Genomic DNA, 24,865 nt, shown 5'->3' with positions numbered 1-24,865 from the left:
CTGCAGGTGGTGTCCATATTTGAAAGCATCAAAGGAGCTCGCTTGCGAATTGTCTTTCCCGAATGTAGAAACCACACATAGTCGAATTGCACCGGACCTGACGCAGCCTGTGAATTTGGACGCATCCCCCGCGTTGTCCTTGCTGGCCAATCCTCACAACCATCCCTCATTTGCATCAAAATCAGTGTGGCACAGACATATAGTCCCCAGTACGGCGTGCTCGACTGTTGCTGAAACAGAAATTAAACGTGCCTGAGTTCATGCGAGACGTTGACACGTAAACCAAAATAGCTCCCGTTTTGAATGATGTAGTCGGCCGTGTGTGTGTGACATACAATTGGAGACCGACTTGCACCTCCCGATGGTGCATTCATGCGTGACGCCCCCTTAGTGACGGGGGTGCTATTTAAATATTCCTAAAATGATTATGATTGTAAAACTTTCAATACATTGGTTTCTACAATGATTCACCAAAATCATGTTACACCACCTGCGCTGCAAAATAGACCACCTTTTAGACTAGACCATTACCAAATCAATTTAATTATGCTTGCCATTTAATTTTACAGGCAATGTCTTTGTGTTAGAAGGAAGACCATACATTTTCCCAAATTTATTTATTTATTTATGATGAATAAAATATTGAAAGTCTTATCGTGCCTATGCCCGCACCTCAAGTTTGTAAACCACGCTAATTGATTTTTGCTAGTGTGGCCTCAGGCGCCTGAAATAACATGCTCTCGTGTCGAGTGTGCATTTTTCATAGTCACCATATGGATGACAACTCAATTTGTTCATGTTTATTTGAAGATTAAATACTGCATCCCTGATTTGTGTCCTCAAATGACCTCTTCATCTTTATATTTGATCACAAATGACTGTACCGCCGACAGACAAGTGTCACGATGCAGGTGATGGTAGTGCACCCATAAAAAGCAGGGAGGCAGGGGGTACTGAACCAGATGTATTCACAAAAACAAAACAAAACAAAACACAGGGGTACAATGGAGAAACTAAATCCAAAACCCAAAGTCCTGAAAAACACCAATAAACCTCAGTAACAAACAAAAACCCATGGCGGTTAAAACAAAACATGAGCGCAACATCAATCCGACCAAGACTGACAGGAACCAGGGAACTAAATACAAACACACTGATGAGACAACAAGGAACACAAGGGACAAAGGGTTGAGTGAACTAATTGGTGAACACAAGGGACCCAGATGACATCAGGTGGAAGCAAAACCAAATGAGGAAGACAAAAAGCACACGAGGAAACAAAAATGTAATCCAAACCAAAACAGAATCATGACAACAAGAGGGAAAGTATGTGAGATCACACTCGCTACAGAAATGCATTCTGAGACTTGTGGTATCAGCTGTGCATTTATGAAACAGTACAGTAGCTGGCCACTTGATAGGGATGCTAAAAACAAACAAACAAAAAAAACACTTTTTTTTTCATTGTTAGAAGAGAATGTTAGACAATCCTACCATCACAAGTGGTGCATTGTGAGTGCTTAAAAGGGTCAAAATAGGCCCATGTTTAAGTCTTAAAATAATGATGGTTGATTTAACATTGGGGAAAAAGCTAATAGGCTAACAGTCTGTCACGGTGCACATTAGCTCTCTGAAATGGCGGAGGCTCTCCTGTCTCCACTTGCCAGTGCAAAGCAGGATGTTTGAAATATTAAGCGTGCAGGATTGGCCAATGAGACGTGAAGGAAGCATCCCAGCGGCCGCGTCTATTCTTACACACTATGAATGCTGCTGCTGACATTTGGTTTCATACTGCAATCTCCAGCCTATATTTGGAATTGTCTTTAAAGTCATAATTTCACACACTTTTATATATATATATATATATATATATATATATATACAGAGAGAGAGAGAGAGAGAGAGAGAGAGAGAGAGAGAGAGAGAGAGAGAGAGAGAGAGAGAGAGAGAGAGAGAGAGAGAGAGAGCATACAGGCTCGTACCACATCTCCTGTGTGGGTGCTTTTATAACCCGTTTGTTGCTTGCATCTGTGAGAAATATTGTGTTGGAGGCAAATGGTACATGGTATGAAATGGTACACAGTCTATCGGCCGCATTTAATATTAATTAGGCAGCATATTTTCCTATATGCACATCAGGACTCTCCTGTCCAGACAACACCCACTGCTCGAAAGATGAACAGCTGATAGCTGATGCTGGCTTCAAAACATGGACATGTATTTTTTCTGAGACTTGGGAATGTCAATGAACGCCATCGAAAAGATAAAGCACACTTCAAAATCTGATAATGCCTTACACAGCACCAATCACGGAGCACATACAGCCAAACAACTACCGTATCCATGCTCACAGTCACACCAATGGACAATTTAGAGTCTTTAATTTCACCTCAGAAGCATCTTTTTTGGAATGTCGTAGGGAACTGGCCTACTGTGCTCTACATCAGTGGTCTCCAACCTTTTCTGATCATTGGGCTGGTTTTATGTCGACATATTTTTGATGGACCACAATAGAAACAAATAAAAACAAATGATTAGATATACAACTCACCGTTCTGACATTTTGCAAGGTTCAGCCCAAACACAAAACATCGAGTTGCTCTTGTGTGTCTCACGTGCGAATTTTGAACGCGGGATAACTGCACGGGGTTTGCTTTGAGCGGAAAAGAGGAGTGACTCCGCCTTGTCCTTGACAGAAAACAACAACAAAAAAAAAAGTTTGAAAATGGCTACTCAATCTGGTGACCGGTGGTTGAGTTATTGCTTGTTTGACAGTTTAATAACTGTCAATACTGTAAGTCAATACACTCACCAGATAACGCCAACTTCCTCACTCCCCATTCTCCACGCCTGCTCCTTTTTGCCTTGGTCCCAGCCGCTACCTGCCATATAATTCACAGGCCTCAATAATATTGCCCTACCTTGTTTTTATTTCACGACGCAGTTTGTGTCTGTGCTGCTGTTGCTGCTGCGTGTGACCTAGTAAGTGCATTCTCAATTGGTTGTTGGTGACGCAATGGCACAAAAAATTCACATTTGCACACTTTGGTGAAATAGGCGAAGAAGCACCAATTCATTGCGGTGCATATTGTAACTGAATCCCAATTTCAAGTACAATATGATGTTTCACCTTCCCAGGACACTAGACTCGGGACAGACTTTGAAGCACTCCACCCAAAGTGTGCATTTGGCATGAACAGAACCACCGCTCTCGACACGCAGACTACGCACAGTGCGTAGGGGTCACCTGACAATTGGGGGGGGGCACACCACTCTATGTGCGTGTGCACACACATTCTCTTTGAGTCAGGCCCATTGAGGTTAAGTTGACCCCTACATTCTTGGCCAGAGGTGGGCAAACCACGGCCCGCGGGCCGAATCCGGCCCGTTGGTCTTTTTAATCCGGCCCGCCGAAGGTTGGTCCACAATTAAGGTTCGATGTGAATGATTGCATTCATTTCAATTGGACTTGTAATGACCGTCATTTCACCGCCAGGTGGCGCATTGACTTGAAGTTGCAGAACACGGGAAGGGGGGGGGATCTTTTCGACCACCTAGGACCTCTGTACTTCTACTGGTCTGATCACAACCCATCTGCAGCAATGCACAGGCTAAAATATGTCATCAACAACACTGTTGTCATTTAAAAAAGTATATTAATACAGTACTTTCATGCTTTTGTTCTGTTGATGTTTGATATGGAATGTCAACAAATGCAGTTTGTTTGTTTTTTAATGTACCATAGCTCGTGCTGACCTGGCCCTTCTGTCAAATTTTAAAAGTCAATGCGGCCCCCGAGCCAAAAAGTTTGCCCACCCTTGTTCTAGGCCATTTCCCCTATATGAACAAAAGTAATGGGACACGTTGTTAACTCATTCACTCCCAAAGACGTTTTTAAACGTCTTTTCAGACTTGGTCCAGAATTGGCTGGTACTGAATGAGTTAAAAATAAGTGGGCATGTGTCTCTTTACACTATGTGGACAAAAGTATTGGGACACGTGGTCAGAATGGGACCCCTGCTTTTTTTCACTGAGTGGGGAAAAAAATCTATGGGAAATGACAACCTGTCACGACATGACACATTATTAAGTGGGTTACACACAACTGATTTTTAATGTGAGAGATCCCATACATGAGGACATGATTTGTGTCTGACAACAGCATCGAGCTTCCTGATTGGCTTTTGTTTACGGAGTCCGTGACGTTGCCGAACTCCATCTATTGGCCATCATAAATTGTTTTTTTAACATTCCGAATTGGTGGCCCCAGTTTTGGGGGAGTGGAAAAGCTCACCATGAACAGACTCCACACCACAGGATAATGTTCTTGGATGATCGGGCATTTGCTGATTTTGAATGAAAGAGGTTTCACAATGCTCAAATTGTACTAACTCATCTCATCATGTCGATGTGATATTTTTAGTCATGACAACTGACTGGATCCAGTGGCTCCGCTTGACAAACTGGAACACTAAATCCGCTGTGTCTTTTCCCCACTGAGAGAGCTGATCATTTCAATGTATCCCTCCCAACAGACATTAAGGGCGGCAGGAAAGACCTACATGATCTTCTTTGTGTTGGTGATCTTTGTGGGTTCCTTCTATTTGGTCAACCTGATCCTGGCTGTGGTGGCCATGGCCTATGAGGAGCAGAACCAAGCTACCATGGAGGAGGCCCAGCAGAAGGAGGAAGAGTTTAAGGCCATGCTGGAGCAGCTCAAGAAACAACAAGAAGAAGCTCAAGTCAGTATTTTTGGGGGAGAAAGTCGTCCTTCTGTTACTAATGTTTATGCTTATCGTTAGACCGCTGCCATGGCAACCTCTGCCGGAACAGTATCAGAGGATGCGGTCGAGGATGACGGAGGAGGGCGGCTGTCGTGCAGCTCTTCTGAGATGTCCAAGCTCAGCTCCAAGAGTGCAAAAGAGCGGCGCAACCGCAAGAAGAAGTGGCGACAGAAAGAGCAAGAGAAGGAGAAAGGCGATAGTGAGAAGTTTGTCAAATCCGAGTCGGATGACGGCAGCAAGAGGAGCCGCTTCCGCTTTCCCGATAACCGCCTGGGGCGAAAATCTTCTATTATGAACCAGGTGAGGAGCAAATTTTAAAATGACGTTTTTCATTCCATTGCGATAATGCTGTCACCGTCATCAAAAATACAGTGGTACCTCAAGTCATGAACTTAAAACATTCCATGACCAGGTTTGCACTTCGAAACGTTTATACTGTAAATCAAGTTTTTTGAAATGAAGGGAAAAGCAATTAATCCATTCCAATTCTGAAATTCTATTCCAATTATATATACTGTATGTGTGTGTGTGTGTGTGCGTGTGGGTGTGTGTTTGTGTGTATGTGAGTAAAATTAAAAAAAAAAAAAAAAAAAATATATATATATATATATATATATATATATTAGAGCTGTCAAACGATTAAAATATTTAATCTAATTAAAAATGCAACTGTCATAATTAACTCAAATGAACTAAAAAATTAATCATAATTACTCAGACATTTTTTATCGTTTCTGAATTTCCTTGTCCTATTTTTCCCCATTTTAATGCTCTCATCAACATGGAATCATGAATCCATTTTCTATGTGCCAAATGCAAATATTTACTGAAATAACAATTTCGATTTTCAATTTTACATGAACATTTTTCACTTGGAGCAGTTATTCACACATAATCTCTCACACAATATTACTGTCCATCAACAACAGTGAAAAAAATATTTTGTCACACAACAGCTGCTTTAACAGCTTTTTTTATGAAATCAAAACAGAGCGATATAACATTATAAAGTGCATATCTAAGGTAAACTAGTACTCAGCCTATAGTGGATTTAAGCCATGGTTGCATACTTAGTTTTTCTCAAGTTTGCTTTGAACACAACAGTCTGTTTCTGTATGTTTGTTGAAGAATAACGAGACACTGGACACCAGTGTTCGTTATGTGCCGCTGTATTCAAAACTGCCGGCTGTACAAACAAGCGCACGCACTTCCCCCGTGCTGCTGGGGCAAACCATTCTGAAAGAGGGGGGTTTCACTCCCCCTAACACAGTCAGGCTATGTTGATTGTGTTGGTCCTTCTTGCGCGGAAGTCTCTCTACGGTTTTGTGGAGACCTCATTTCGGATGACTACACTTGGTTCGATGACAACACTGGAGACGTTTTATTTTCGCTAGGTCGCTACCACTGCAGCGCACTGTCACTGTCAGACGAACACAGAGAAGCTCCACCCGCTCTATTTATATGGACACAGAACACTGTAACCTTAAACTCTTTAAGTATCCGTTTTCGGTGTCTCGCGCTGCCGTGGCTGGCAAAACAGACATGGGCGTGGACTTCTGCAGCGCGCTTGTTGTTTTGTTTCTGGTGTATTTATAGAGCAAGGTAACATCCGCTTGTGACGTATGCCGCGTTAATCTCGCCAGAAAAAATTTAATCCCGTTAAAATTCATTTAAATTAATGCCAATAAAAACGCGCTAAACTGACAGCTCTAATATATATATATATATATATATATATACAATACAATGCAATACATGCTGATTTATATAGCGCTTTCACAACAGCGGAAGCTGTAACAAAGCGCTTCACAAAACAGTTAACATAAAGTAAAATAATAAACACAACACATAACATAAAACATGGACAGTCGTGCAGTCCTAACCACTTTTCCGTCACATGCTTTGTTGTTTGAAGCAGTTTGAGATGAAAGAGGAGAGAATCAAAGTGTCCTTTAACCAGTGGATCAGAGACGTCATGCTCAAAATGTGCACACGTCGGCTACAAGCTAAGTTTCAAAGTCAACAAGAAGCTGTAGCATCCATTGACGAAAAAAGAGATTGGTTCACTTCTCCTGTCCCATGGAAATCCATTTCAATTCCAAGCGGCGACTCTCGGTTCCAAATGCGCATCGGGGCTCTGCGCCAACGCTCCTCTCTCCTCATCCTCAACTTCAGCAGCCATCCATCCCGCCGGACCAACGCCGACTGTCCAACAGCGCCGACATCTCCACTGAACAAAACGAGGTTGTGAAAAATGCTGCCCATTACAGGCTCAAAAAACACAAGCGCCCCAGGTCTGTCCAGCACCGACAGTCAATGGCGCCGACATTCCTCCCAATCAAAATCTGTGCTGGCACAGGCGTGCTGCTGAGAAGGCGCAACCACCAAGCACAGATACTTCTTCTTTGACGAATGTCGTGGCCAAAATATGCTGAAAACAGTCCATATCAGGTCCACACGATGAAACAACAAACAACAAAAAAAGAACAAAAAGCAAGGCTCTTGAAGAGCACTTGCCGAAGGCTGCCTACTCGGGCGCCATCTTGGAAATGTAATTTAATGTTAAATGTAATTTAATTAGATTAAATATTTTAATCGTTTGACAGCTCTAATATATATATATATATATATACTGTATACAGTCAAACCTCAGTTTTCGAACGTCTCTGTTCTCGACCAAATCGGTTTTCGACCAAAAATTTCGAGTTTTTTATGCCTCGGATTACGACCGAAATTCGGTTCTCGACCAAACTGAGCGCACTTGAATGCACCACTCGACCGAGCGCACTTGAATGCACCACTCGACTTCTCTCGACTTCCTTACACAAGGAAGTGACGCTTCCTCGGGTTGACGAAGAAGTGATGCCTTCGTTGTGAGCAGACGTGTTCAACAAAGATTTCTTTTTAAAAAAAGAAAGAGCGCCCATTGTGAGCAGACGTGTTCAAAGATTGTTTTAAAAAAGAGCATCCATTGTGCGTCCATTGTGAGCAGACGTGTTCAATAAAGATTTTTTAAAAAGTAGACGTGTTTGTTAAGATCAACGCAAATTGGACTGTTATTTCTGCATGGCACCAAAGAAAGCAAGTGGAAGTAGTAAAGGTGCTGAAAAAAGAGGAAAATAGTGCGCAAAACTATAAAATTTAAGAAAGATTTGATCGTGAAATATGAATCAGGTGTGCATGTGTCTGTGTTGGCTAAGGAGTTCGGCATGCTGAAATCAGCAGCATCCGAAAAAAGAAAGACCATCATGACAGTCTTCGCCAAGATATGATTTGTGGCAAAAGAAGACAATTGTATGGAGATTTGATTTATAAAAAAAAAGGATCCTAGCATTGCTTCTGAAGAGTTTGATTTTCAAGCAAGCAGAGGATGGTTCGAAAAAGTTGAGGAAAAGAAGTGATTCGTCATGGGGAGGCAGCCAGTTCAGACAAGGAATGTGCCGAAAAGTTTAAAGTTGAGTTAGAAAATCTTATCAAGGCCGAGGAATGTCTTACCCAGCAAACTTTTAATATGGATGAGACTGGACTTGTGTGGATAAAGCGGTTCAGAAAATGGATGGAGGAATGTTGCCTCGTACCGTAGTGTAGGATTGCAGACAGAGCATCCATAGTTACAGCCATTACTTTAGGGTTTATAAATTCAAGGTGTAAAGGAATGCAATCTACCATTCATTGTTACGATGAGAGAGAGAGAGAGAGACAGAGAGATGTTCAATTTTTTTGTTACAATGTCAATGTTTATGTTCAAATTGGTAAAAATAAAACGTACAAAATGTTTGTAGTTTGTTTTTACCTGCTCTCTTATTACATGTGTATACAGTTTCTGGTATAAAATAGTTGAAAAAATGCTTTTAAAAAAGTTGTTTTCTAGATTTGGAACAGATTAAATTTTTTACATTGATTCTAATGGGAAACATGGTTTCGGTTTTCGAACAATTCGGTTTTCGAACAGCCTTCTGGAACGGATTATGGTCAAAAACCGAGGTTTGACTGTGTAAAAAAAAAAAAAAAATCCTCGTCTCACCCCCCCTCGGGTGGTGTCTGTCCCTCATTCAGCTAGGGTCCTCTACCAGAGGCCAGGAAGCTTGAGGGTTCTGCGCAGTATCCTTGCTGTTCCCAGCACTGCACATTTCTGGACTAAGATGTCCGATGTTGTTCCCGGGATCTGTTGCAACCACTCATCTAGTTTGGGGGTCACTGCCCCGAGTGCTCCGACCACCACGGGCACGACTGTCACCTTTACCTTCCAGGCTCTCTCCAGCTCCTCTCTGAGCCCTTGGTATTTCTCGAGTTTCTCGTGTTCCTTCTTTCTGATGTTTCCATCACTTGGGACCTCTTTATCCACTACAACGGCTTTCCTCTGCCCTTTATCCATGATCACAATATCTGGTTGGTTTGCCATTACCATCTTGTCAGTCTGGATCTGGAAGTCCCACAGGATCTTCGCTCTGTCATTCTCCACCACCTTCGGAGGTGTTTCCCATTTTGACCTTGGGGTTTCCAGTCCATACTCCGCACAGATGTTTCGGTAGACTATGCCAGCCACCTGGTTATGGCGTTCCATGTAGGCTTTCCCTGCCAGCATCTTACACCCTGCAGTTATGTGTTGGATCGTCTCAGGTGCCTCTTTGCACAACCTACACCTTGGGTCTTTTCTGGTGTGGTATATCTGGGCCTCAATGGCTCTGGTGCTCAGGGCCTGCTCCTGAGCAGCCAGGATGAGTGCCTCTGTGCTGTCCTTCAGGCCAGCCCTCTCTAGCCACTGATAGGACTTCTTGAGATCGGCCACTTCAGTTATGGTCCGGTGGTACATCCCGTGTAGGGGCTTGTCCTCCCATGATGGTCCTTCTTCCAGCGCCTCATCTTCTGTTCCCCATTGTCTGAGACATTCTCTGAATACGTCATCCGTTGGAGCCTTCTCCTTGATGTATTCATGGAGCTTGGATGTTTCATCCTGGACAGTGGCTCTCACACTCACTAGTCCCCGGCCTCCTTCGTTTCGGCTTGCGTACAGTCTCAGGGTGCTGGATTTGGGATGGAACCCTCCATGCATGGTTAGGAGCTTTCGGGTCTTAACGTCCGTGGTCTGAATCTCTTCCTTTGGCCACCTTATTATTCCTGCAGGGTATCTGATCACTGGCAGGGCATAGCTGTTTATTGCCCGGGTCTTATTCTTGCCATTGAGCTGGCTTCTTAGGACTTGCCTCACTCGCTGGAGGTATTTGGCCGTAGCCGCTTTCCTTGTGGCCAGTTCGAGGTTGCCATTGGCTTGTGGTATACCGAGGTACTTGTAGCTGTCCTCAATGTCTGCTATTGTTCCTTCAGGGAGTGAGACCCCTTCAGTGCGGACTACCTTTCCTCTCTTAGTCACCATCCGACTACATTTCTCAAGCCCGAATGACATCCCGATGTCGCTGCTGTAGATCCTGGTTGTGTGGATCAGGGAGTCTATGTCCCTTTCGCTCTTAGCATAGGCTTTCTTGTAATCAATCCAGGCTGTGCACAGGTTGGTACGTCGGGACCTGCAGTCTTGTGCGACTGTTCTGTCAACCAGGAGCTGATGTTTGGCTCCTCTGGTATCTCGACCAATGCCCTTCTGTGCATCGCTCATGTATTGATCCATGTGTCCACTTATTTTAGCCGCAATGATGCCTGACATGAGCTTCCATGTTGTGGAGAGACAGGTTATTGGCCGATAGTTGGATGGGACTGCACCCTTTGAGGGATCCTTCATGATCAGGATCGTTCGCCCTGTTTTCGAACAGCCTTCTGGAACGGATTATGGTCAAAAACCGAGGTTTGACTGTGTATATACAGTATATACTGTATATATATACTGTATATATATATATATATATATATATATATATATATATAATATTCATTCATTCATCCGAACCGCTTGAGGGTCGCGGGGGGTGCTGGAGCCTCTCCCAGCTGTCTTCGGACAGTAGGCGGGGGACACCCTGAACCAGCTGCCAGCCAATCGCAGGGCACACAGAAACGAACAACCATTCACGCCCACACTCACACCTACGGACAATTTTGAGTGTTCAATCAGCCTGCCATGCATGTTTTTGGAATGTGGGAGGAAACCGGAGGACCCGGAGAAAACCCACGCAAGCACGGGGAGAACATGTGAACTCCACACAGGAAGGCCGGAGCTGGAATTGAACCCGGTACCTCTGCACTGTGAAGTCGACATGGTAACCACTCGACTACCGGGCCGCCCAGAGAGGGAGAGAGAGAGAGAGAGAGAGAGAGAGAGAGAGAGAGAGAGAGAGAGAGAGAGAGAGAGAGAGAGAGATTTCTACTGTGACAGTGTGGACAGACAGTTGACAGAATAGTGTAAATAATAGCCATAAATGTGTCGAGATTTGCAAGGAGTGTGTTGATCATTTGGGAATTGAGTGCAAAGCAGTGAGTGTTGTGTGTTAGAAAATTACAAAGCACCGTTTGTGCTTTTGCACACTCTGTGAGTGGTTTTGCGAGAGGTATGAATAGTTTTGGAATTTGTGCTCTAAGAATCACTGTTAGTCTTTAGGCATTCAGAACCCCCCCCCCCCCCCCCCCCCCCCAAAAGCCCTCTAAGATGAACTGCATAACATGGTTTGAAAAAAAATGATGTTCAATTATATGCAACCACCATCAGAGGCTTGCAACATAAATGTTTGCGTTTATGAGACCAAAGCACCAGTACCCTTGGCAACTTTGGCATGATTTCAGGTTGCCTAGATTGAATCGTCAAAAATCTAATCTTCCAGTTTTCTCCTCACTGTCAGCCGCGGAACGGGCTCGATATTGAGCGATGACAATGGGCCGCTGCATGCAGAAGAATATACAGAGGCCAGATGTGTAGACGTGCCCACGTCCAGGCTCTGAATAATTCACAGTAATGATATAAATGTTTCAGAGGGAGCAATCCTGCAGCTTTGCAATCCTGCAGCTTTGCAAAGGCAGCGCTCATATTGTTGCACCGTGTGGGCTTCCGAAAACAACAAAATGGGACTTATGTAATGCAGCATGCTCGCCTGCAATTGCTTTTCACTTTCCATTCAGGCCGACCGTTGCCCAAACATTTCATTTGAGCCTGTTAAGGTTTTATTTAAAGGCTGGATCGATATTGACCGCGGCACCGTTTGATGTTGTCATGACTCATGTAACTTAACAATGCTCTTTTGGCCACCTGCGTTTTAGTGTGAGCTTTGCAGGGTTAGCTATCGCTGACCTTTGTTTTGAATATCTTATGAAGGCCTCGATTATAAAATCACCCACGGGTCTGATATCACAACTACATGTCTGATGTTTTTAACAAACCAATCCATGTCAAAATCGGCCAAGAATTTGACGACTCATGATTAATTTATTGGGGCCAAACACAATTACCTTAATACAAGTGAATGGAACGAACCAAAGTCTTCACTTGCAGGAGATGGGAAAGGGAGACTCTGCCTTACCTGCCTGCCTAGACACACACTTCTCTGAGAACAAGCAATCTCATCTAAACGAGAAAGTTAAGATGGGTTGGTCCTCACGATTAAGAGACCAGCTGGGAATACTGTGCGCTTTAACCTGACCGAGCCTCTGGTGGGGCAAGTTAACCCAACACACTACTGGTCCTGCTAGCCGGGAGAAACAGGGAGGCTTTCAGTCACAAAGGGCATCGGCCTATAAATCCTATGACAGAACGTGGTCCGAAAAAGGTGATGCTAAACATGAAAAAAGAAGAGATGTCCAATTCTTATAGAGTACTACCTTCGTCTGTTCACATGTATTTCCAAGTCATCTTTCTTCACTATCACTGACTGTTACTGACATGTACATTCCCAAATTGGTTGATAACTACACCGGTGTCATAGGTGGGCAATGATTGATTGATTGATTGATTATTTTTTGTCTCAGTCCAGCCCTGTCTGCATCTCATCATCTCATCTCATCTCTTCCCCGTTTTATTCCTGCTCCCTTCTAGTCTCTCCTCAGCATACCAGGTTCACCCTTCCTGTCCCGCCACAACAGCAAGAGCAGCATATTCAGTTTCAAGGGCCGCGGCAAGGACGTGGGTTCGGAAAACGAGTTTGCCGATGACGAACACAGCACGGTGGAGGAGTGCGAGGAGCGCCGGGGGTCCCTGTTTAGCCCGTATCGGCGCAGCAGTTATAGTGGCTACCATGGGAAGAGGAACAGCACAGTGGATTGCAACGGCGTGGTGTCCCTCATCGGCCCTGGGCCCGGTGGACGCCTTCTGCCTGAGGTGAAAATAGATAAGGCAGCTACTGACAACAGTGTAAGGAGGTCAATGAGTAGTCCTATCTAGGCATGGATCCCCGTCCCTCTTGTCCATCCCTCTCTTTATCTTCTGATCTGTCATCTTTGCAAATCCGTATGTATCTCCTGGCTCAGCGCTCTACACCGCCCCCCTCACCCCCTTCTTCCTTCCTCCCCAACGCCTGCAGTGTATGCTGCCCTCCATAGTAAAGCAAAGAATGGAGTCATTAACAAACATACTTAAGGCAGCCCCGCATTTGATAGGTTAGAGAAACTGGGTCTCTCACTGCCTTTCCAGCAAATGTTATTTGATTCCTTTTTCTGAACGTCCGTGTGTGTGGTGAGAATGCTTCTCAACTGACACCGTACGTTTTTGATAATACCCCATGAACCCAGCCCTGCTTTTAAAGCAACATGTAATGATCAGTTAACATACTCCATCACAGTGTATTGCTGTGTTCCTCCTTCAGGCATCCAGGGCCTCTGTAAGTCTTTGTGGGTAGGAGGTGGAGTAGATGACCAGCAGAGGCATTTTTATCTGCTTCCCTAATGTGTAAATCACATCTCAAAGTAACAGACTTTAAAACACAAAGAAGGGCTGCTGTCCTTGTATGTCTTGAACTTTCTCCATTTTCCAAACGTCCTAGTTAAAATGACTCAATTGGTAGAGCCACAACAAAAAACAAAAGCATGTCAAATGAGTCTGTAGATTCCTCTCCTTCTCTTTGACTTGGGAGCATGCTCATGCATGACATCTGGACTGACATGAACAACTCGCTTATTGTTATTATTATTATTGTCTCTTTCCAATTTTTGCATTTAGAAAAATAAACAGCAACACACAGCACCATCCGTTTGCAAGCAAAAACCATGTTATTGCAAAGGCATGAAAGGTCCAAAATGAAGAAGCAGTTGATAGTCAAGTCTTTTAATTTGGTCAGCCTCTCAAAATTTGCCATTAGGTAGAGTAGTTAATCTCAGCTCTGCATGAATTTAGAACACATGCAAAGGTCCTTTAAGTAGCTTTGACACAGACACGCTCAAAGGAAATGAAACATGCATCAATGCTTCCCCCACCCCTAACAATCACGACTTTTTACTGCCAATGCTGTTGTCCGCTTCCCTCTGCAAGCCACCGATGGCGATGTGGGATGGTGTGCATGTCCTCTCCATGGGTGCCTGATTCTTCCTCTCCTCCTGACAGCCCACTACTGAGGTTGAGGTGAAGAAGAAGCTGTCTGGCTCCCTGATGGTGTCTGTGGACCAGCTCAATACCTCCTTCGGGCGGAAAGAGCGGGCCAACAGTGTCATGAGCGTCATTACCAACACACTAGTGGAGGGTATTGCCTCTTTCACCCAGCTATTTATTTTTTTTTAATTCTTGAACTCGGGCTGCTCTTATCGGTTGGTTAGTTTGATATGTAGTGCATATCTGCTTTGCACAGCCAGCGATACAGATACATACAATTGTTCTGCCACTCAAGACCTTTGCACGTTGGCTTGCTACACGCGCTCACGTATGTTTTGTGACATCTAATCCGCGCTATGTCTTCAGAACTGGAAGAGTCCCAGCGCAAGTGTCCACCATGCTGGTATAAGTTTTCAAACACATTCCTGATATGGGAATGCTCCCCAACATGGCTGAGGATTAAGGAGATCGTCAACCTGATAGTCATGGATCCCTTTGTGGACTTGGCCATCACCATCTGCATTGTCCTCAACACGCTCTTCATGGCCATGGAGCACTACCCCATGACACCCAACTTCGAGGACATGCTTTATGTGGGGAATCTGGTGAGTGAGTGAGCGAGCGGGTGAGTGGGTGACTGGCAATGCAGTTGTTTCTCATACAGTTGTTTCTCTCAAGGATGAAAGCAGCTTGTCACGCAGCCTTTCATGTACCCTGTCGTATTTTACACACAGTAAGCTGACATGTTCTACTCCTTCATCCCGAGACGCACCCTCGTCAGCATCATCACAGAGATGCTGCACCATTTCTTCCCCACACTCATAAGTCAAAATGCAGTGAAATAAAAGGCATTACAGATAAGTCAGTTCTTTAATACTTCATCACTGTCTGGGAAATTAACTCATTCAGTACCAGCCAATTCTGGACCAAGTCTGAAAAGACGTTTAAAAACGTCTTTGGGAGTGAATGAGTTAAACAGTTTTAGAAGCAATATTTACACATAAGCAATGTTTTCCAAACATAGTTGCAACTAACACAGTTTTTTGTACTGTTTTAGTTACAGTACAACTAAAAACAAAGCAGTGCGAGATTAGCAACCCTGGTAAAGGCAATTCAGGGACGTTGTAGAGGATTCAGGAGGAGCAGTGTGGTTTTCATCCTGGCCGCGGAACAATAGACCAGCTCTGCAACCTCGCTAGGGTCCTTGAGCGTGCATGGGAGTTCTCCCGACCAGTCTACATGCGTTTTGTGGACATCAAAATGGTGTTAGACTATGTTCCTTGGCGTGCTTCGGAAGAAAGGGTGTCCCGAATTTGCTGATATCGGCTGTTTGGTCCCGGTATGACCGGTGTCAGAGTTTGCTCCATATTGGTGCCGGTAAACTGGATTTCCCTCATTTCCAGTGAGGGGTGAACTCCATCAAGGCTGCCCTTAACACTGATTCTGTTCATAAGCTTCATGAACAGCCTAGCTTCATCGAGGCATTGAGGGGGCCCAGTTTGGTGATCTCAATATTTCTTCTCTGCTTTTTGCAGATGATGTAATACTGTTGGCTTCATCAAGCCGCGATCTTGGCACTGGAATATGAAACGTTGGGATGAAAACCGGCACCTCCAAATCTGAGACCATGCTCTTCAATTGTAAAAGGGTGGAGGGCTCTCTCTGGGCCAGGGATGAGAACCTGGCCCAAGTGGAGGTGTGGGGGGTGGGGGGTTCAAGTCTCTTGGGGTCTGTTTCTCAAGTGAGAGGAGGAGAGAGCTGGTGATCGATATGCCGATTGGGGCAGGATCTGCTGTGATGCGGACTCTGCATCAATCTGTCATGGAGAACTAATATGGTATTCATGCATCATTGTAATGTTTGAGAATAGTTTAGTGGCTGTTCCTGAGCTCTGGACGCTTTAGTATAGCACACCACAATTTCAACTTTGCGCGCTCCAGGACTCCGCTGTCTTGTTGCACTCAGTCTCCTCGGGCAGGGAATGACTTTCCTTACCATACAGGTTACTTCTCTGATGCTGTTGTCTGTCTGCGTTTCATTCCCATTGATGCACTCAGCGTAGCATGGTTTTCATGCTTTTTGAAGTAATACTGTCCTCTCCGAACCAAGGCAGGAAGATATAAGCCAGTACTTAGAAGTATTACAGTTCATTTTCCTTTGCTGAGTGTGAGTCCTTTGTGTACTGCAATGAGTGCTACTGGTCACCTAAAAAATGATGATCTGCACCAACTGCACAACTATCATAGTATTGTATTGCACCACTAATCACTTTCTCTCTGCTCGATGACTCTGAAAATTGTCGCACAGCTGTCATTGGGTGGTACTACTGCACAATGGTACCCTTACATGATGTAATGTCTTTCGATACTTATATGCCAGGTCTTTGTTTGTTATTGCTATACTAGTGTAGCCTATACTAGCGGAGACAAATTCTATCTGTGTTCTACATACTTGGCCAATAAGGATGATTCTGATTCTGATTCAGATTTTGATGAACTCCAACTGGCGAGTTTGCCTAAGTGAGCGTCACTCAGACACAAGTCTGAAGTTTGAATCATATCTTGCCATAAACAAGGGGGTGCAATGGTCCATTGATCACTTTTCATAGCTTTAATTATGTGTTCATTTTTTATGCTTTGTTCATAATAAAGGGGTTTGCGACGTTGGCAGTGCATAGTAACTTACTGGTATTTCTCTGGCAGTCTAATCCTACAGTGGAGTCCTCAAGCCAAGTCCTTACAGATGGAGCTGCTGCCACAACATTATGCATACTGTATTGTATCTGCCAACCCATCATTTTTCTGATTATTGCCCTGATGTTTCACGCCTTCCCTCTCGTTCCAGGTGTTCACTGGGATCTTTGCTGGAGAAATGATGTTCAAACTCGTGGCCATGGATCCGTATTACTACTTCCAAGAAGCCTGGAATTGTTTCGATGGCTTCATCGTGACACTGAGTTTAGTTGAACTGGCTCTAGCTGACGTCGAGGGTCTGTCAGTGCTGCGGTCATTCCGACTGGTAAATAGTCTTTTTAGCAATAGCACATTGACCCAGCTTGTGAATTATGTTCATGTCAGGTGGAAAATATGCTATGTGTGGAGTTTGTTGATTTGATCCGACTAATGATGTCCTTTCCCACCGTGCCCTTTCTCCAGCTGAGAGTGTTTAAGCTGGCTAAGTCATGGCCAACTCTCAATATGCTGATCAAGATCATTGGCAACTCTGTGGGCGCTTTAGGGAACTTGACTCTCGTGTTGGCCATCATCGTCTTCATCTTTGCCGTGGTGGGCATGCAGCTATTTGGAAAGAATTACAAAGACTGCGTGTGCAAGATCGATGCTGACTGCGAACTGCCACGCTGGCACATGAACGACTTCTTCCACTCCTTCCTGATTGTGTTCCGGGTGCTTTGCGGGGAGTGGATTGAAACCATGTGGGACTGCATGGAGGTGGCCGGCCAGGGCATGTGCCTGATTGTCTTCATGATGGTTATGGTCATTGGCAACTTGGTGGTGAGTAGGTGTTGCACAAATTATCCATATTGTGCTACATCACAAACTCTCTCTCTCTCTCTCTCTCACTTTCCGACAATGGCCCAAATTGCTATCACATTGGCGTACCTTTTTTTCCTTCCCCTTGTTCCAAAGGTGTTGAACCTGTTCCTTGCCTTGCTGCTGAGCTCATTCAGCGCAGACAACTTGGCTGCCACTGATGATGACGGCGAGCTTAACAATCTACAAATTTCTGTCATTCGCATCAAGAAAGGCATTGCGTGGATCAAAGCCAAGGTGCGGCTGCTCGTGGCCAGCCTGCTGAGGAAACCACCCATGGAGGACGAGCAGAAGCCTTTGGATGACATGTACGACAAGAAGCTGAACTGTATTGCCAACCACACAGGAGTGGACATAAACCGAGATCTGGACTATGCAAAGAATGGCAATGGTACGACCAGCGGCATTGGCAGCAGCGTGGGCAAGTACATGATCGATGAAGACCACATGTCGTTCATCCACAACCCCAACCTGACCGTCTGCGTACCCATTGCGGTCGGGGAGTCTGACTTTGAGAACCTGAATACAGAGGACTTCAGCAGCGAGTCAGACAATGAGAACAGTAAAGAGGTGAGTATGACTCAGGCCCCACTTCCAAAGAGCAGCGCAGTCAACTACTGTATACATACGAGTGCTTTGTCAAACCATGCGGTGGTCCATTCATGTCTGACAGCAATGCATTCTTTGATGCTTGTTGCACTCTGATTCAGTCGACTTTCAAAACTAAATTTCCCATTGAATTGTATTTGTGACAATGTTTTCCTCTACACTCTCACCATCCTAAAACTTTTGTTTCAGGCAACGATAGGAGAAAGTCACTTGTAATTGTCATACAGTTATGAGCAAAAGTTAACCAGTCAGTATGAATACATACAAGGTTTTTTCTTTCTAATTGAGGAGGCTTGATCAATATGTGTGTGTGTGGGGGCGGGGGTCTGAGGGAGAAAAAAAAGGATTTTCATGACTTTACTTTTTTTTAAATAAACGTATGATAAACATCACAAGCATGTGTGTACGGAAGTGTGGAACTGCCACTGTGGAGTAAACCTGTTTGGTTGGCGAACTTGCTCAAATGTATTTTTGATCAAATGTAGACTAAACGCCAAAATCATTCACATGCTTTTAGCCTATATTTTGTCAATACTTTTTAATGTGTACTACTAAATCTAACGTAACTGAAAGACTCAATCCGCCCTCCCTGCTCTCACAAACACATGGGTTCCATGTGCATCACAAACACAGGAACAAGAATTATATTGAGCAGATGACTACTTGTGAACTTTTTCATGTTTTTGAATTTAAATAGATAAATAAATAAATTGATGGGGGTCGGGTGCCTAAATGGGGACTAGACAGATTTCTGCCGGAGCTATCACACCTCTTAGTTCCGGTGTAGCGCAGTGCATGTGCAAAATGTTAAAACATAAGACACTGAAACACACTCAAAACCCTTGGTTACATGCTCGGAGCATCTGGCAGCTAGCCATGGGAGCTAGCAGCTAGCCTAAAAAGCTAAAAGCAGTGTGCATCTTCACTCAGTGATATCCATGTGACCAATGGCTATCATTACCAACTATCATGACACTGAAACAACTGCTAACGCTGTTAGAGAATACGTTCTACATTCGGTGCCTTGGATTTTTAACGTACAGCTGCACAAATAATCCAATATTTAAATCCATCCATCCATTATCTGAACCGCACAAGGGTCAAGTGCATGCTGGAGCCTATCCCAGTTGACTTTGGGCAGTCGCAAATCACAGCTGATGTTTAAAATGAGAGAATTTACAACATTTTAATTTCTGACATTGACCTTTCCTCACAAACTTTACCTTGAGAACTGAACTGTGTTATTTGTGGTGGTGGTGGTGGTGTTTTTTTGTTTTGTTTTGGGTCTTTTTTAACATCTGTGTCTTTGCAGCTGGACGACACCAGCTCGTCGGAGGGCAGCACCATTGACATCAAGCCAGATGTGGAGGAGGTGGTGGTGGTGGAGACGGTGGAGGAATACATGGAACCAGAAGCATGCTGGACAGATGGTGAGGCTGCTGCTCCCGTGACGCCCATTACGTCCAGTCAACAGCACCGAGACTCCCTTGGGCTGGGTGACAATGATAGGCCAGCTGAGTGAAGGACAGTTTCATTATAAATACTCACTCGAGCATACCCGCTATTTATCATCCCTGTCTGACTCTCTCTATCCCTGTCACTGATCCCTAAATGCCCTCAGGATATGTGCGCTTATGCAGTATGCCGTTATAAAAGACATTAGGAATACTGTTATATTCAGTGGGGCAATGCAGCAGTCAGAAATTTCAGTCAGGTCATGGGGAAGCCCAGTGTGTTATTAATTTATATGATTTTTTTTCCAACATCTTCATCTAAAAAGAATCTAAAATGTGAGAGACCCCACACATGATGAGGAAACTCTGGTCACGTGTGTGCTTACCATTCTTATTGTGTGAAGTCCACAACCAACTCAACACATCACACACATAATAAAATCTCAGCCCACAACCGGGAGTCTCCTCCTCAAAACCAGATGTCTGTCCTAGTAGCAAGCATTGGCTTGTGAGAGGCAGTGTGGTACCACAGGGCACCCAGGCTGCCAGAAAAATACAAAATAGAAGAAATAGTAGAAGAAGAAGAAGAAGAAATAAAATAAGCTAGGCTAACTGTTAGCCTGTCTGGGAACACTGCTGTGGGAGGTTGTCATCTTTATTGGGGATGGGGGGGGGGGGTGACTTTTGAGTGGCAATCAGGCTCAAAATCGGCCTAATTGCAGTTATGTGCGAATCGCACAGTGATGAAAACCACAATGTTATCGGCATAGTTTGCACGTGATGTCACAATACAGTGATTAACGCTGGAATCGCTTTTCAATGATGCAAGCAAAGTCAGTTGCATTATTTTTAACACGCTATCAGGGTTTTACATTCTGTATTTTTACCTGTTCCCAGAAGCATCTAGGACTTGAGCTCTTTAATGAAATTGACCTATTTAACGCCCTGCGGAGGGATGAGGCACCTAATGAAGCAAGAAAAGGGCACAGTCCCACTGAAACCCTGGTGTAATCTGCGATTTAGCGCAGGATGATGCCTTCTTTCGACATGTATCCTGTGTTGCTGACAGTCGAATCCCCCATTTCCCCCTGTGTGCGCGCAGCGTGCGTGGCTAAGTACAAGTGCTGCGATGTCGACATCACCATGGGCTGGGGGAAGAGCTGGTGGTTCCTGAGGAAAACCTGCTACCTGATCGTCGAGCACAACTGGTTTGAGACGCTTATCATCTTTATGATCCTCCTCAGCAGTGGAGCTCTGGTGAGTCGGAAGCAAATGAATGTGCTTTATTGTCAATGAGTACTTACAGCCCACTATGTTGTGGGAATGGGAGGGGTGATAGCAGACTGGCTAGTTCCATCTTGCTGCGCCTGATTAATGGACTGCACCCTTTATCAAGTTGGGCTCCCTTTCCTGTGGGGGTCAGACGCTTATTCCCAAGTGTGCCAAATGCCACTTGAATAACAGCAAGGATTTCTGCATATCCAGATTAGCTGCACTTAACTTGAAATGCATCACAACAATTTATCCTCCCCGTGAATCACTCCTGCTCACGGTGTTGCACACACTTCATTCGCAGCATTGTAAATCATCGAGGCGTAATGCTTTCCTTGCGCGTCACTTGCCTATTTGTGTCTCGTTTCTTCCAAAGGCCTTTGAGGATGTGTACATTGAGCAGAGGAAAACCATCCGGATCATTTTGGAGTACGCGGACCGCGTTTTCACGTACATCTTCATCCTGGAGATGCTGCTGAAATGGGTCGCGTATGGTTTCGTCAAATACTTCACCAACGCTTGGTGTTGGCTGGACTTCTTCATTGTGGACGTAAGTGCACCTCTTGTCTCTATTAGAGCATTTAGTCAGTCCGCTACAACCTCTTGGTCCACACATACAATCGCATTATTTAAACGTTACAATTAATACATGAAAATAACAATAAGTAAATACAAATGCCTGTCACTGCTTGCGTTCATCATACTGTGAATAAAGTAATGTTGTGGGGATATTACAAATACATGTGAGTAGTCGTTGTTCTTGGGATGCAGACGTAGGATCTGATGTTTTGAGTTTCCTCGTGTTAACTGAGTGGTTAGGTTGCTAATGAAATGGTGCTTTACTGGGTGTAAAGGCAGGCGGTTTATTTAATTTCTAATAGATGTTTATATAGTCTTGTTTCAGCAAGGCTCCAGACCACAGTGGCCCCTCACCTGAAATTTTAGGGGCACAAGCTGAAAATTTAGGGGCACACATGAATCACAAATTGACTTGCCAAGTAAATATTCCCATTTCCGCTCGTTTTCACTGTTTCTGATCAACGGGTGAAGTGTGGAACAGAAGTTCGTCAGCAACAAAAGCAATATGAGACAAATAAAGGTTTTCTTATCTTATCTTAATATCAGCAACTAGTTAAGCATGCACAACTAGCAAATATTAATTGCTCTGTCTCCAATTGTAAGGGCAAAAAGCCACCGTTTTGGAGTAGTCTGGAGCCCTGTTGTGTATTTTACATTCTGCATCTGTCCAAACGAACTGGACACATGCCTTTTACTTCCCAACCAATCAAGTTTAGATGCTTGGTTTGGTCCTCTGAGACGCTTCTGTACTGTATGTGTTCACTGCAGGACCAAATTCTGATGCAACATTTTGAAAGAGGATTTGAGGAAATGATTGTCCCAAACAATCAATGACTCAATAATTTCAGTCATATTCAAGTGTCGCTCAGAGCTGTGGGATGTTTCAAAGAATTGTCTTTTGCTCTTGTCTAACTTGTACGATGTTGTTGTTGTTGTTGATGTGAGCCTGCCAATGTCCTCTTTCTCTCCTCCTTATGTCTTGTGTCAAGTTTGAAGGACCAGAAAAGAGAAGATTGATCATTCTATACTTAAGCACTTATACTTATACCATTGTAGCTTAGCATATTGCCAAGTGATTTTATGTCTGGAAGTGGAACATTTTCCCAAAAGGATAAAACCTTCTCAGGAGGCAATTGAAAAGGATAAAATCTTCTCCAACTTCTGTCCTTCTTCTTGAACTAAATGCCTCTCCACAGTGTCAGCCACCTAAGCCCAAACCTGTGAATGGACTCCGGTCAGTGACTAAAATACAAGTGTCAACATCCCACAATGATCACGACCTTTTGCAAACCCTCCTTTCGCTGCTGCCGCAAAGTCTGTCAAACTTTCAACTGGATGCCTCCTGTCTGAGAAAATTCGCTCCCATTTTTTGTCAAAAAGTATAATTGAGATACAAGCAGGGCTTTGAAGGCTACATCATTGGCTCTAAGTGACACAGGGAAATAAGGAAATGCCAATCATGGTCTGGTCCAATCAGCATGTGTATGTGGCACTCGCTGTGGCAGTTAACTAATACGTACCGGATCTTTTCATTCACATTATCAACAGGGCTAATTCGGCACTGAAGATATCTGATTCCAAGCATTTTTTTGTATTTCACACTGCCATGGTGGATATCACAATGGTGACACTTTGAAGTAAAAAATCTTAATTGTGACACTCGCTGTAAAACAAAGCAGAGGTGGAAGTTAACGGGTTTATTTTACAAAAGAGCAAAAGTCAACCACGTACTATAAGACGGCAACGATATCAAGCAGCAGCACTTTCTGTAAAGTTCGCCACGCACTTTTTACCTTTAGATTACTATTTATCCATCCATTTTATATAGCGTTTATCATCATTATTGTCATGGGTGAGATACGGCCTGAACTGGTCGCCAGTCACTTGCAGAGCACCTACTGACTAGGAAGCATTCACACCTCCAGTTGGCTATGGACAGTTTCGCGCCATCAGAAAAGCTAACATGTTTTTGGAATGTAGGAGAAAATCCTACGCGAGCTCGGGAACAACACGCAAACTCCTCACTGGGCGACTGGAGCTGAGATTGCAAGCCTGAACCTCACAACTGTGAGGCAGACATGTTAACAAGTTGAGCTTTGTGCTGCCCGCTATTACAGTCATTTAAAAGCAAAAAAGGAATACGGGTATGGAAACACTCCACTCCTCGGTCTCATATTAGCGGGATAATGTTAGCGTTTTGGTTACCAAATGGCCATTAGGAATAAAACTAAACTAATCAAAACACATTATATTAGGATTACCATCGTTTCGCTTCAATGTGCAGTATCGAAAACGTTTTTGACAATCCTATAATATGTCATTTGAATTCAGTGGAGTGCCACCAGAATGAGTATTACCTATTACCTATTTTGTACTGCACTGTGATAGGCCGGTCTTCATTTCGAGGGTGTGGCTTTGCAAAAGGTCATTTGTTAATTTAAATGCACAGGTAATTATATACAATGTCCACCCCGAGCTGTTTACAGGGGGATTGGGATGATATACCGAAGGGTATAAATCATATTTTGGGCTTGAATGTAGGCCTAGACCTATTTAAAATAGACAACATATAGTCAAGCCCGAAATTACTTATGCCGCTGGGTTATCAATAATTTCAGGCATGACTGTGTATCATATATATACTCGCTATCTAATTTTTTTAAAGTTAAGATTCCACAAAGAGCAGACGTGGGCAACTCCGGACCCCAAGGTCCGAGCTCCTCCAACACACCTTCCAATGATTAGATCCTCAGCAAGCTCTGCAGACGTGGGATAACAATCCTGATCATTTGAATAAGGGTGTGTGGTGGAGGAGGGAGACATGGAAACTGGAGGACAGGAGTTGCCTAGCCCTGCTTCCGAGGTTGCATCGTTCAAAGTTGTTGCTATTGGAGTCTCCCTCCCAGTAGGTGTGATATACAGAGCTCTTGGGACGGCGCAGTTTCCCAAGCCATCAGTGAATGTGCTGTCAAGTGTGGCAACCCTTTTCCCCACCACACCCTTCCCCCCTGCTCACTCCCTCTGGAAAGTGTAACCTCAGCAATGTGATGATGTTTTGCTGAGATGTAATGATGGTGGGTGACAGGCGCAGAGCGGTAAGTTTGGTCTTCACTAGCGCTCCCCCTGCAAAAAAAAAAAGTTTGATTTGTGGTGGTTGGTGTT

General features: G+C 44.2%; 1 protein-coding gene across 3 annotated transcripts in view; it reads left to right on the top strand.

Moving 5' to 3' along the window:
- The window catches only part of scn8aa (sodium channel, voltage gated, type VIII, alpha subunit a), a 91,944-nt gene that overhangs the window by 43,105 nt on the left and 23,974 nt on the right, over positions 1–24,865 (top strand). For 2 of the 3 annotated variants that reach the window (XM_086128102.1, XM_086128110.1), the window contains exons 10-20: positions 4,536–4,742; positions 4,803–5,084; positions 12,754–13,068; positions 14,254–14,389; positions 14,605–14,843; positions 17,083–17,256; positions 17,394–17,750; positions 17,886–18,359; positions 19,711–19,828; positions 20,955–21,109; positions 21,501–21,674. In XM_086128102.1, coding sequence (XP_085984228.1) covers positions 4,536–4,742; positions 4,803–5,084; positions 12,754–13,068; positions 14,254–14,389; positions 14,605–14,843; positions 17,083–17,256; positions 17,394–17,750; positions 17,886–18,359; positions 19,711–19,828; positions 20,955–21,109; positions 21,501–21,674 — 2,631 coding nt within the window. The remainder of the gene's footprint in view (positions 1–4,535; positions 4,743–4,802; positions 5,085–12,753; positions 13,069–14,253; positions 14,390–14,604; positions 14,844–17,082; positions 17,257–17,393; positions 17,751–17,885; positions 18,360–19,710; positions 19,829–20,954; positions 21,110–21,500; positions 21,675–24,865) is intronic. The other variant, XM_086128120.1, reaches the window with a different exon arrangement.

This window comes from Hippocampus guttulatus, chromosome 1 (assembly GCF_054856545.1).
Source record: "Hippocampus guttulatus isolate MCC_2025c chromosome 1, RoL_Hgut_1.0, whole genome shotgun sequence".
Classification (NCBI taxonomy): domain Eukaryota; kingdom Metazoa; phylum Chordata; class Actinopteri; order Syngnathiformes; family Syngnathidae; genus Hippocampus; species Hippocampus guttulatus.
Note: the sequence above shows the minus strand (reverse complement) of the source record. Positions and strands in the feature narration are given on the sequence as shown.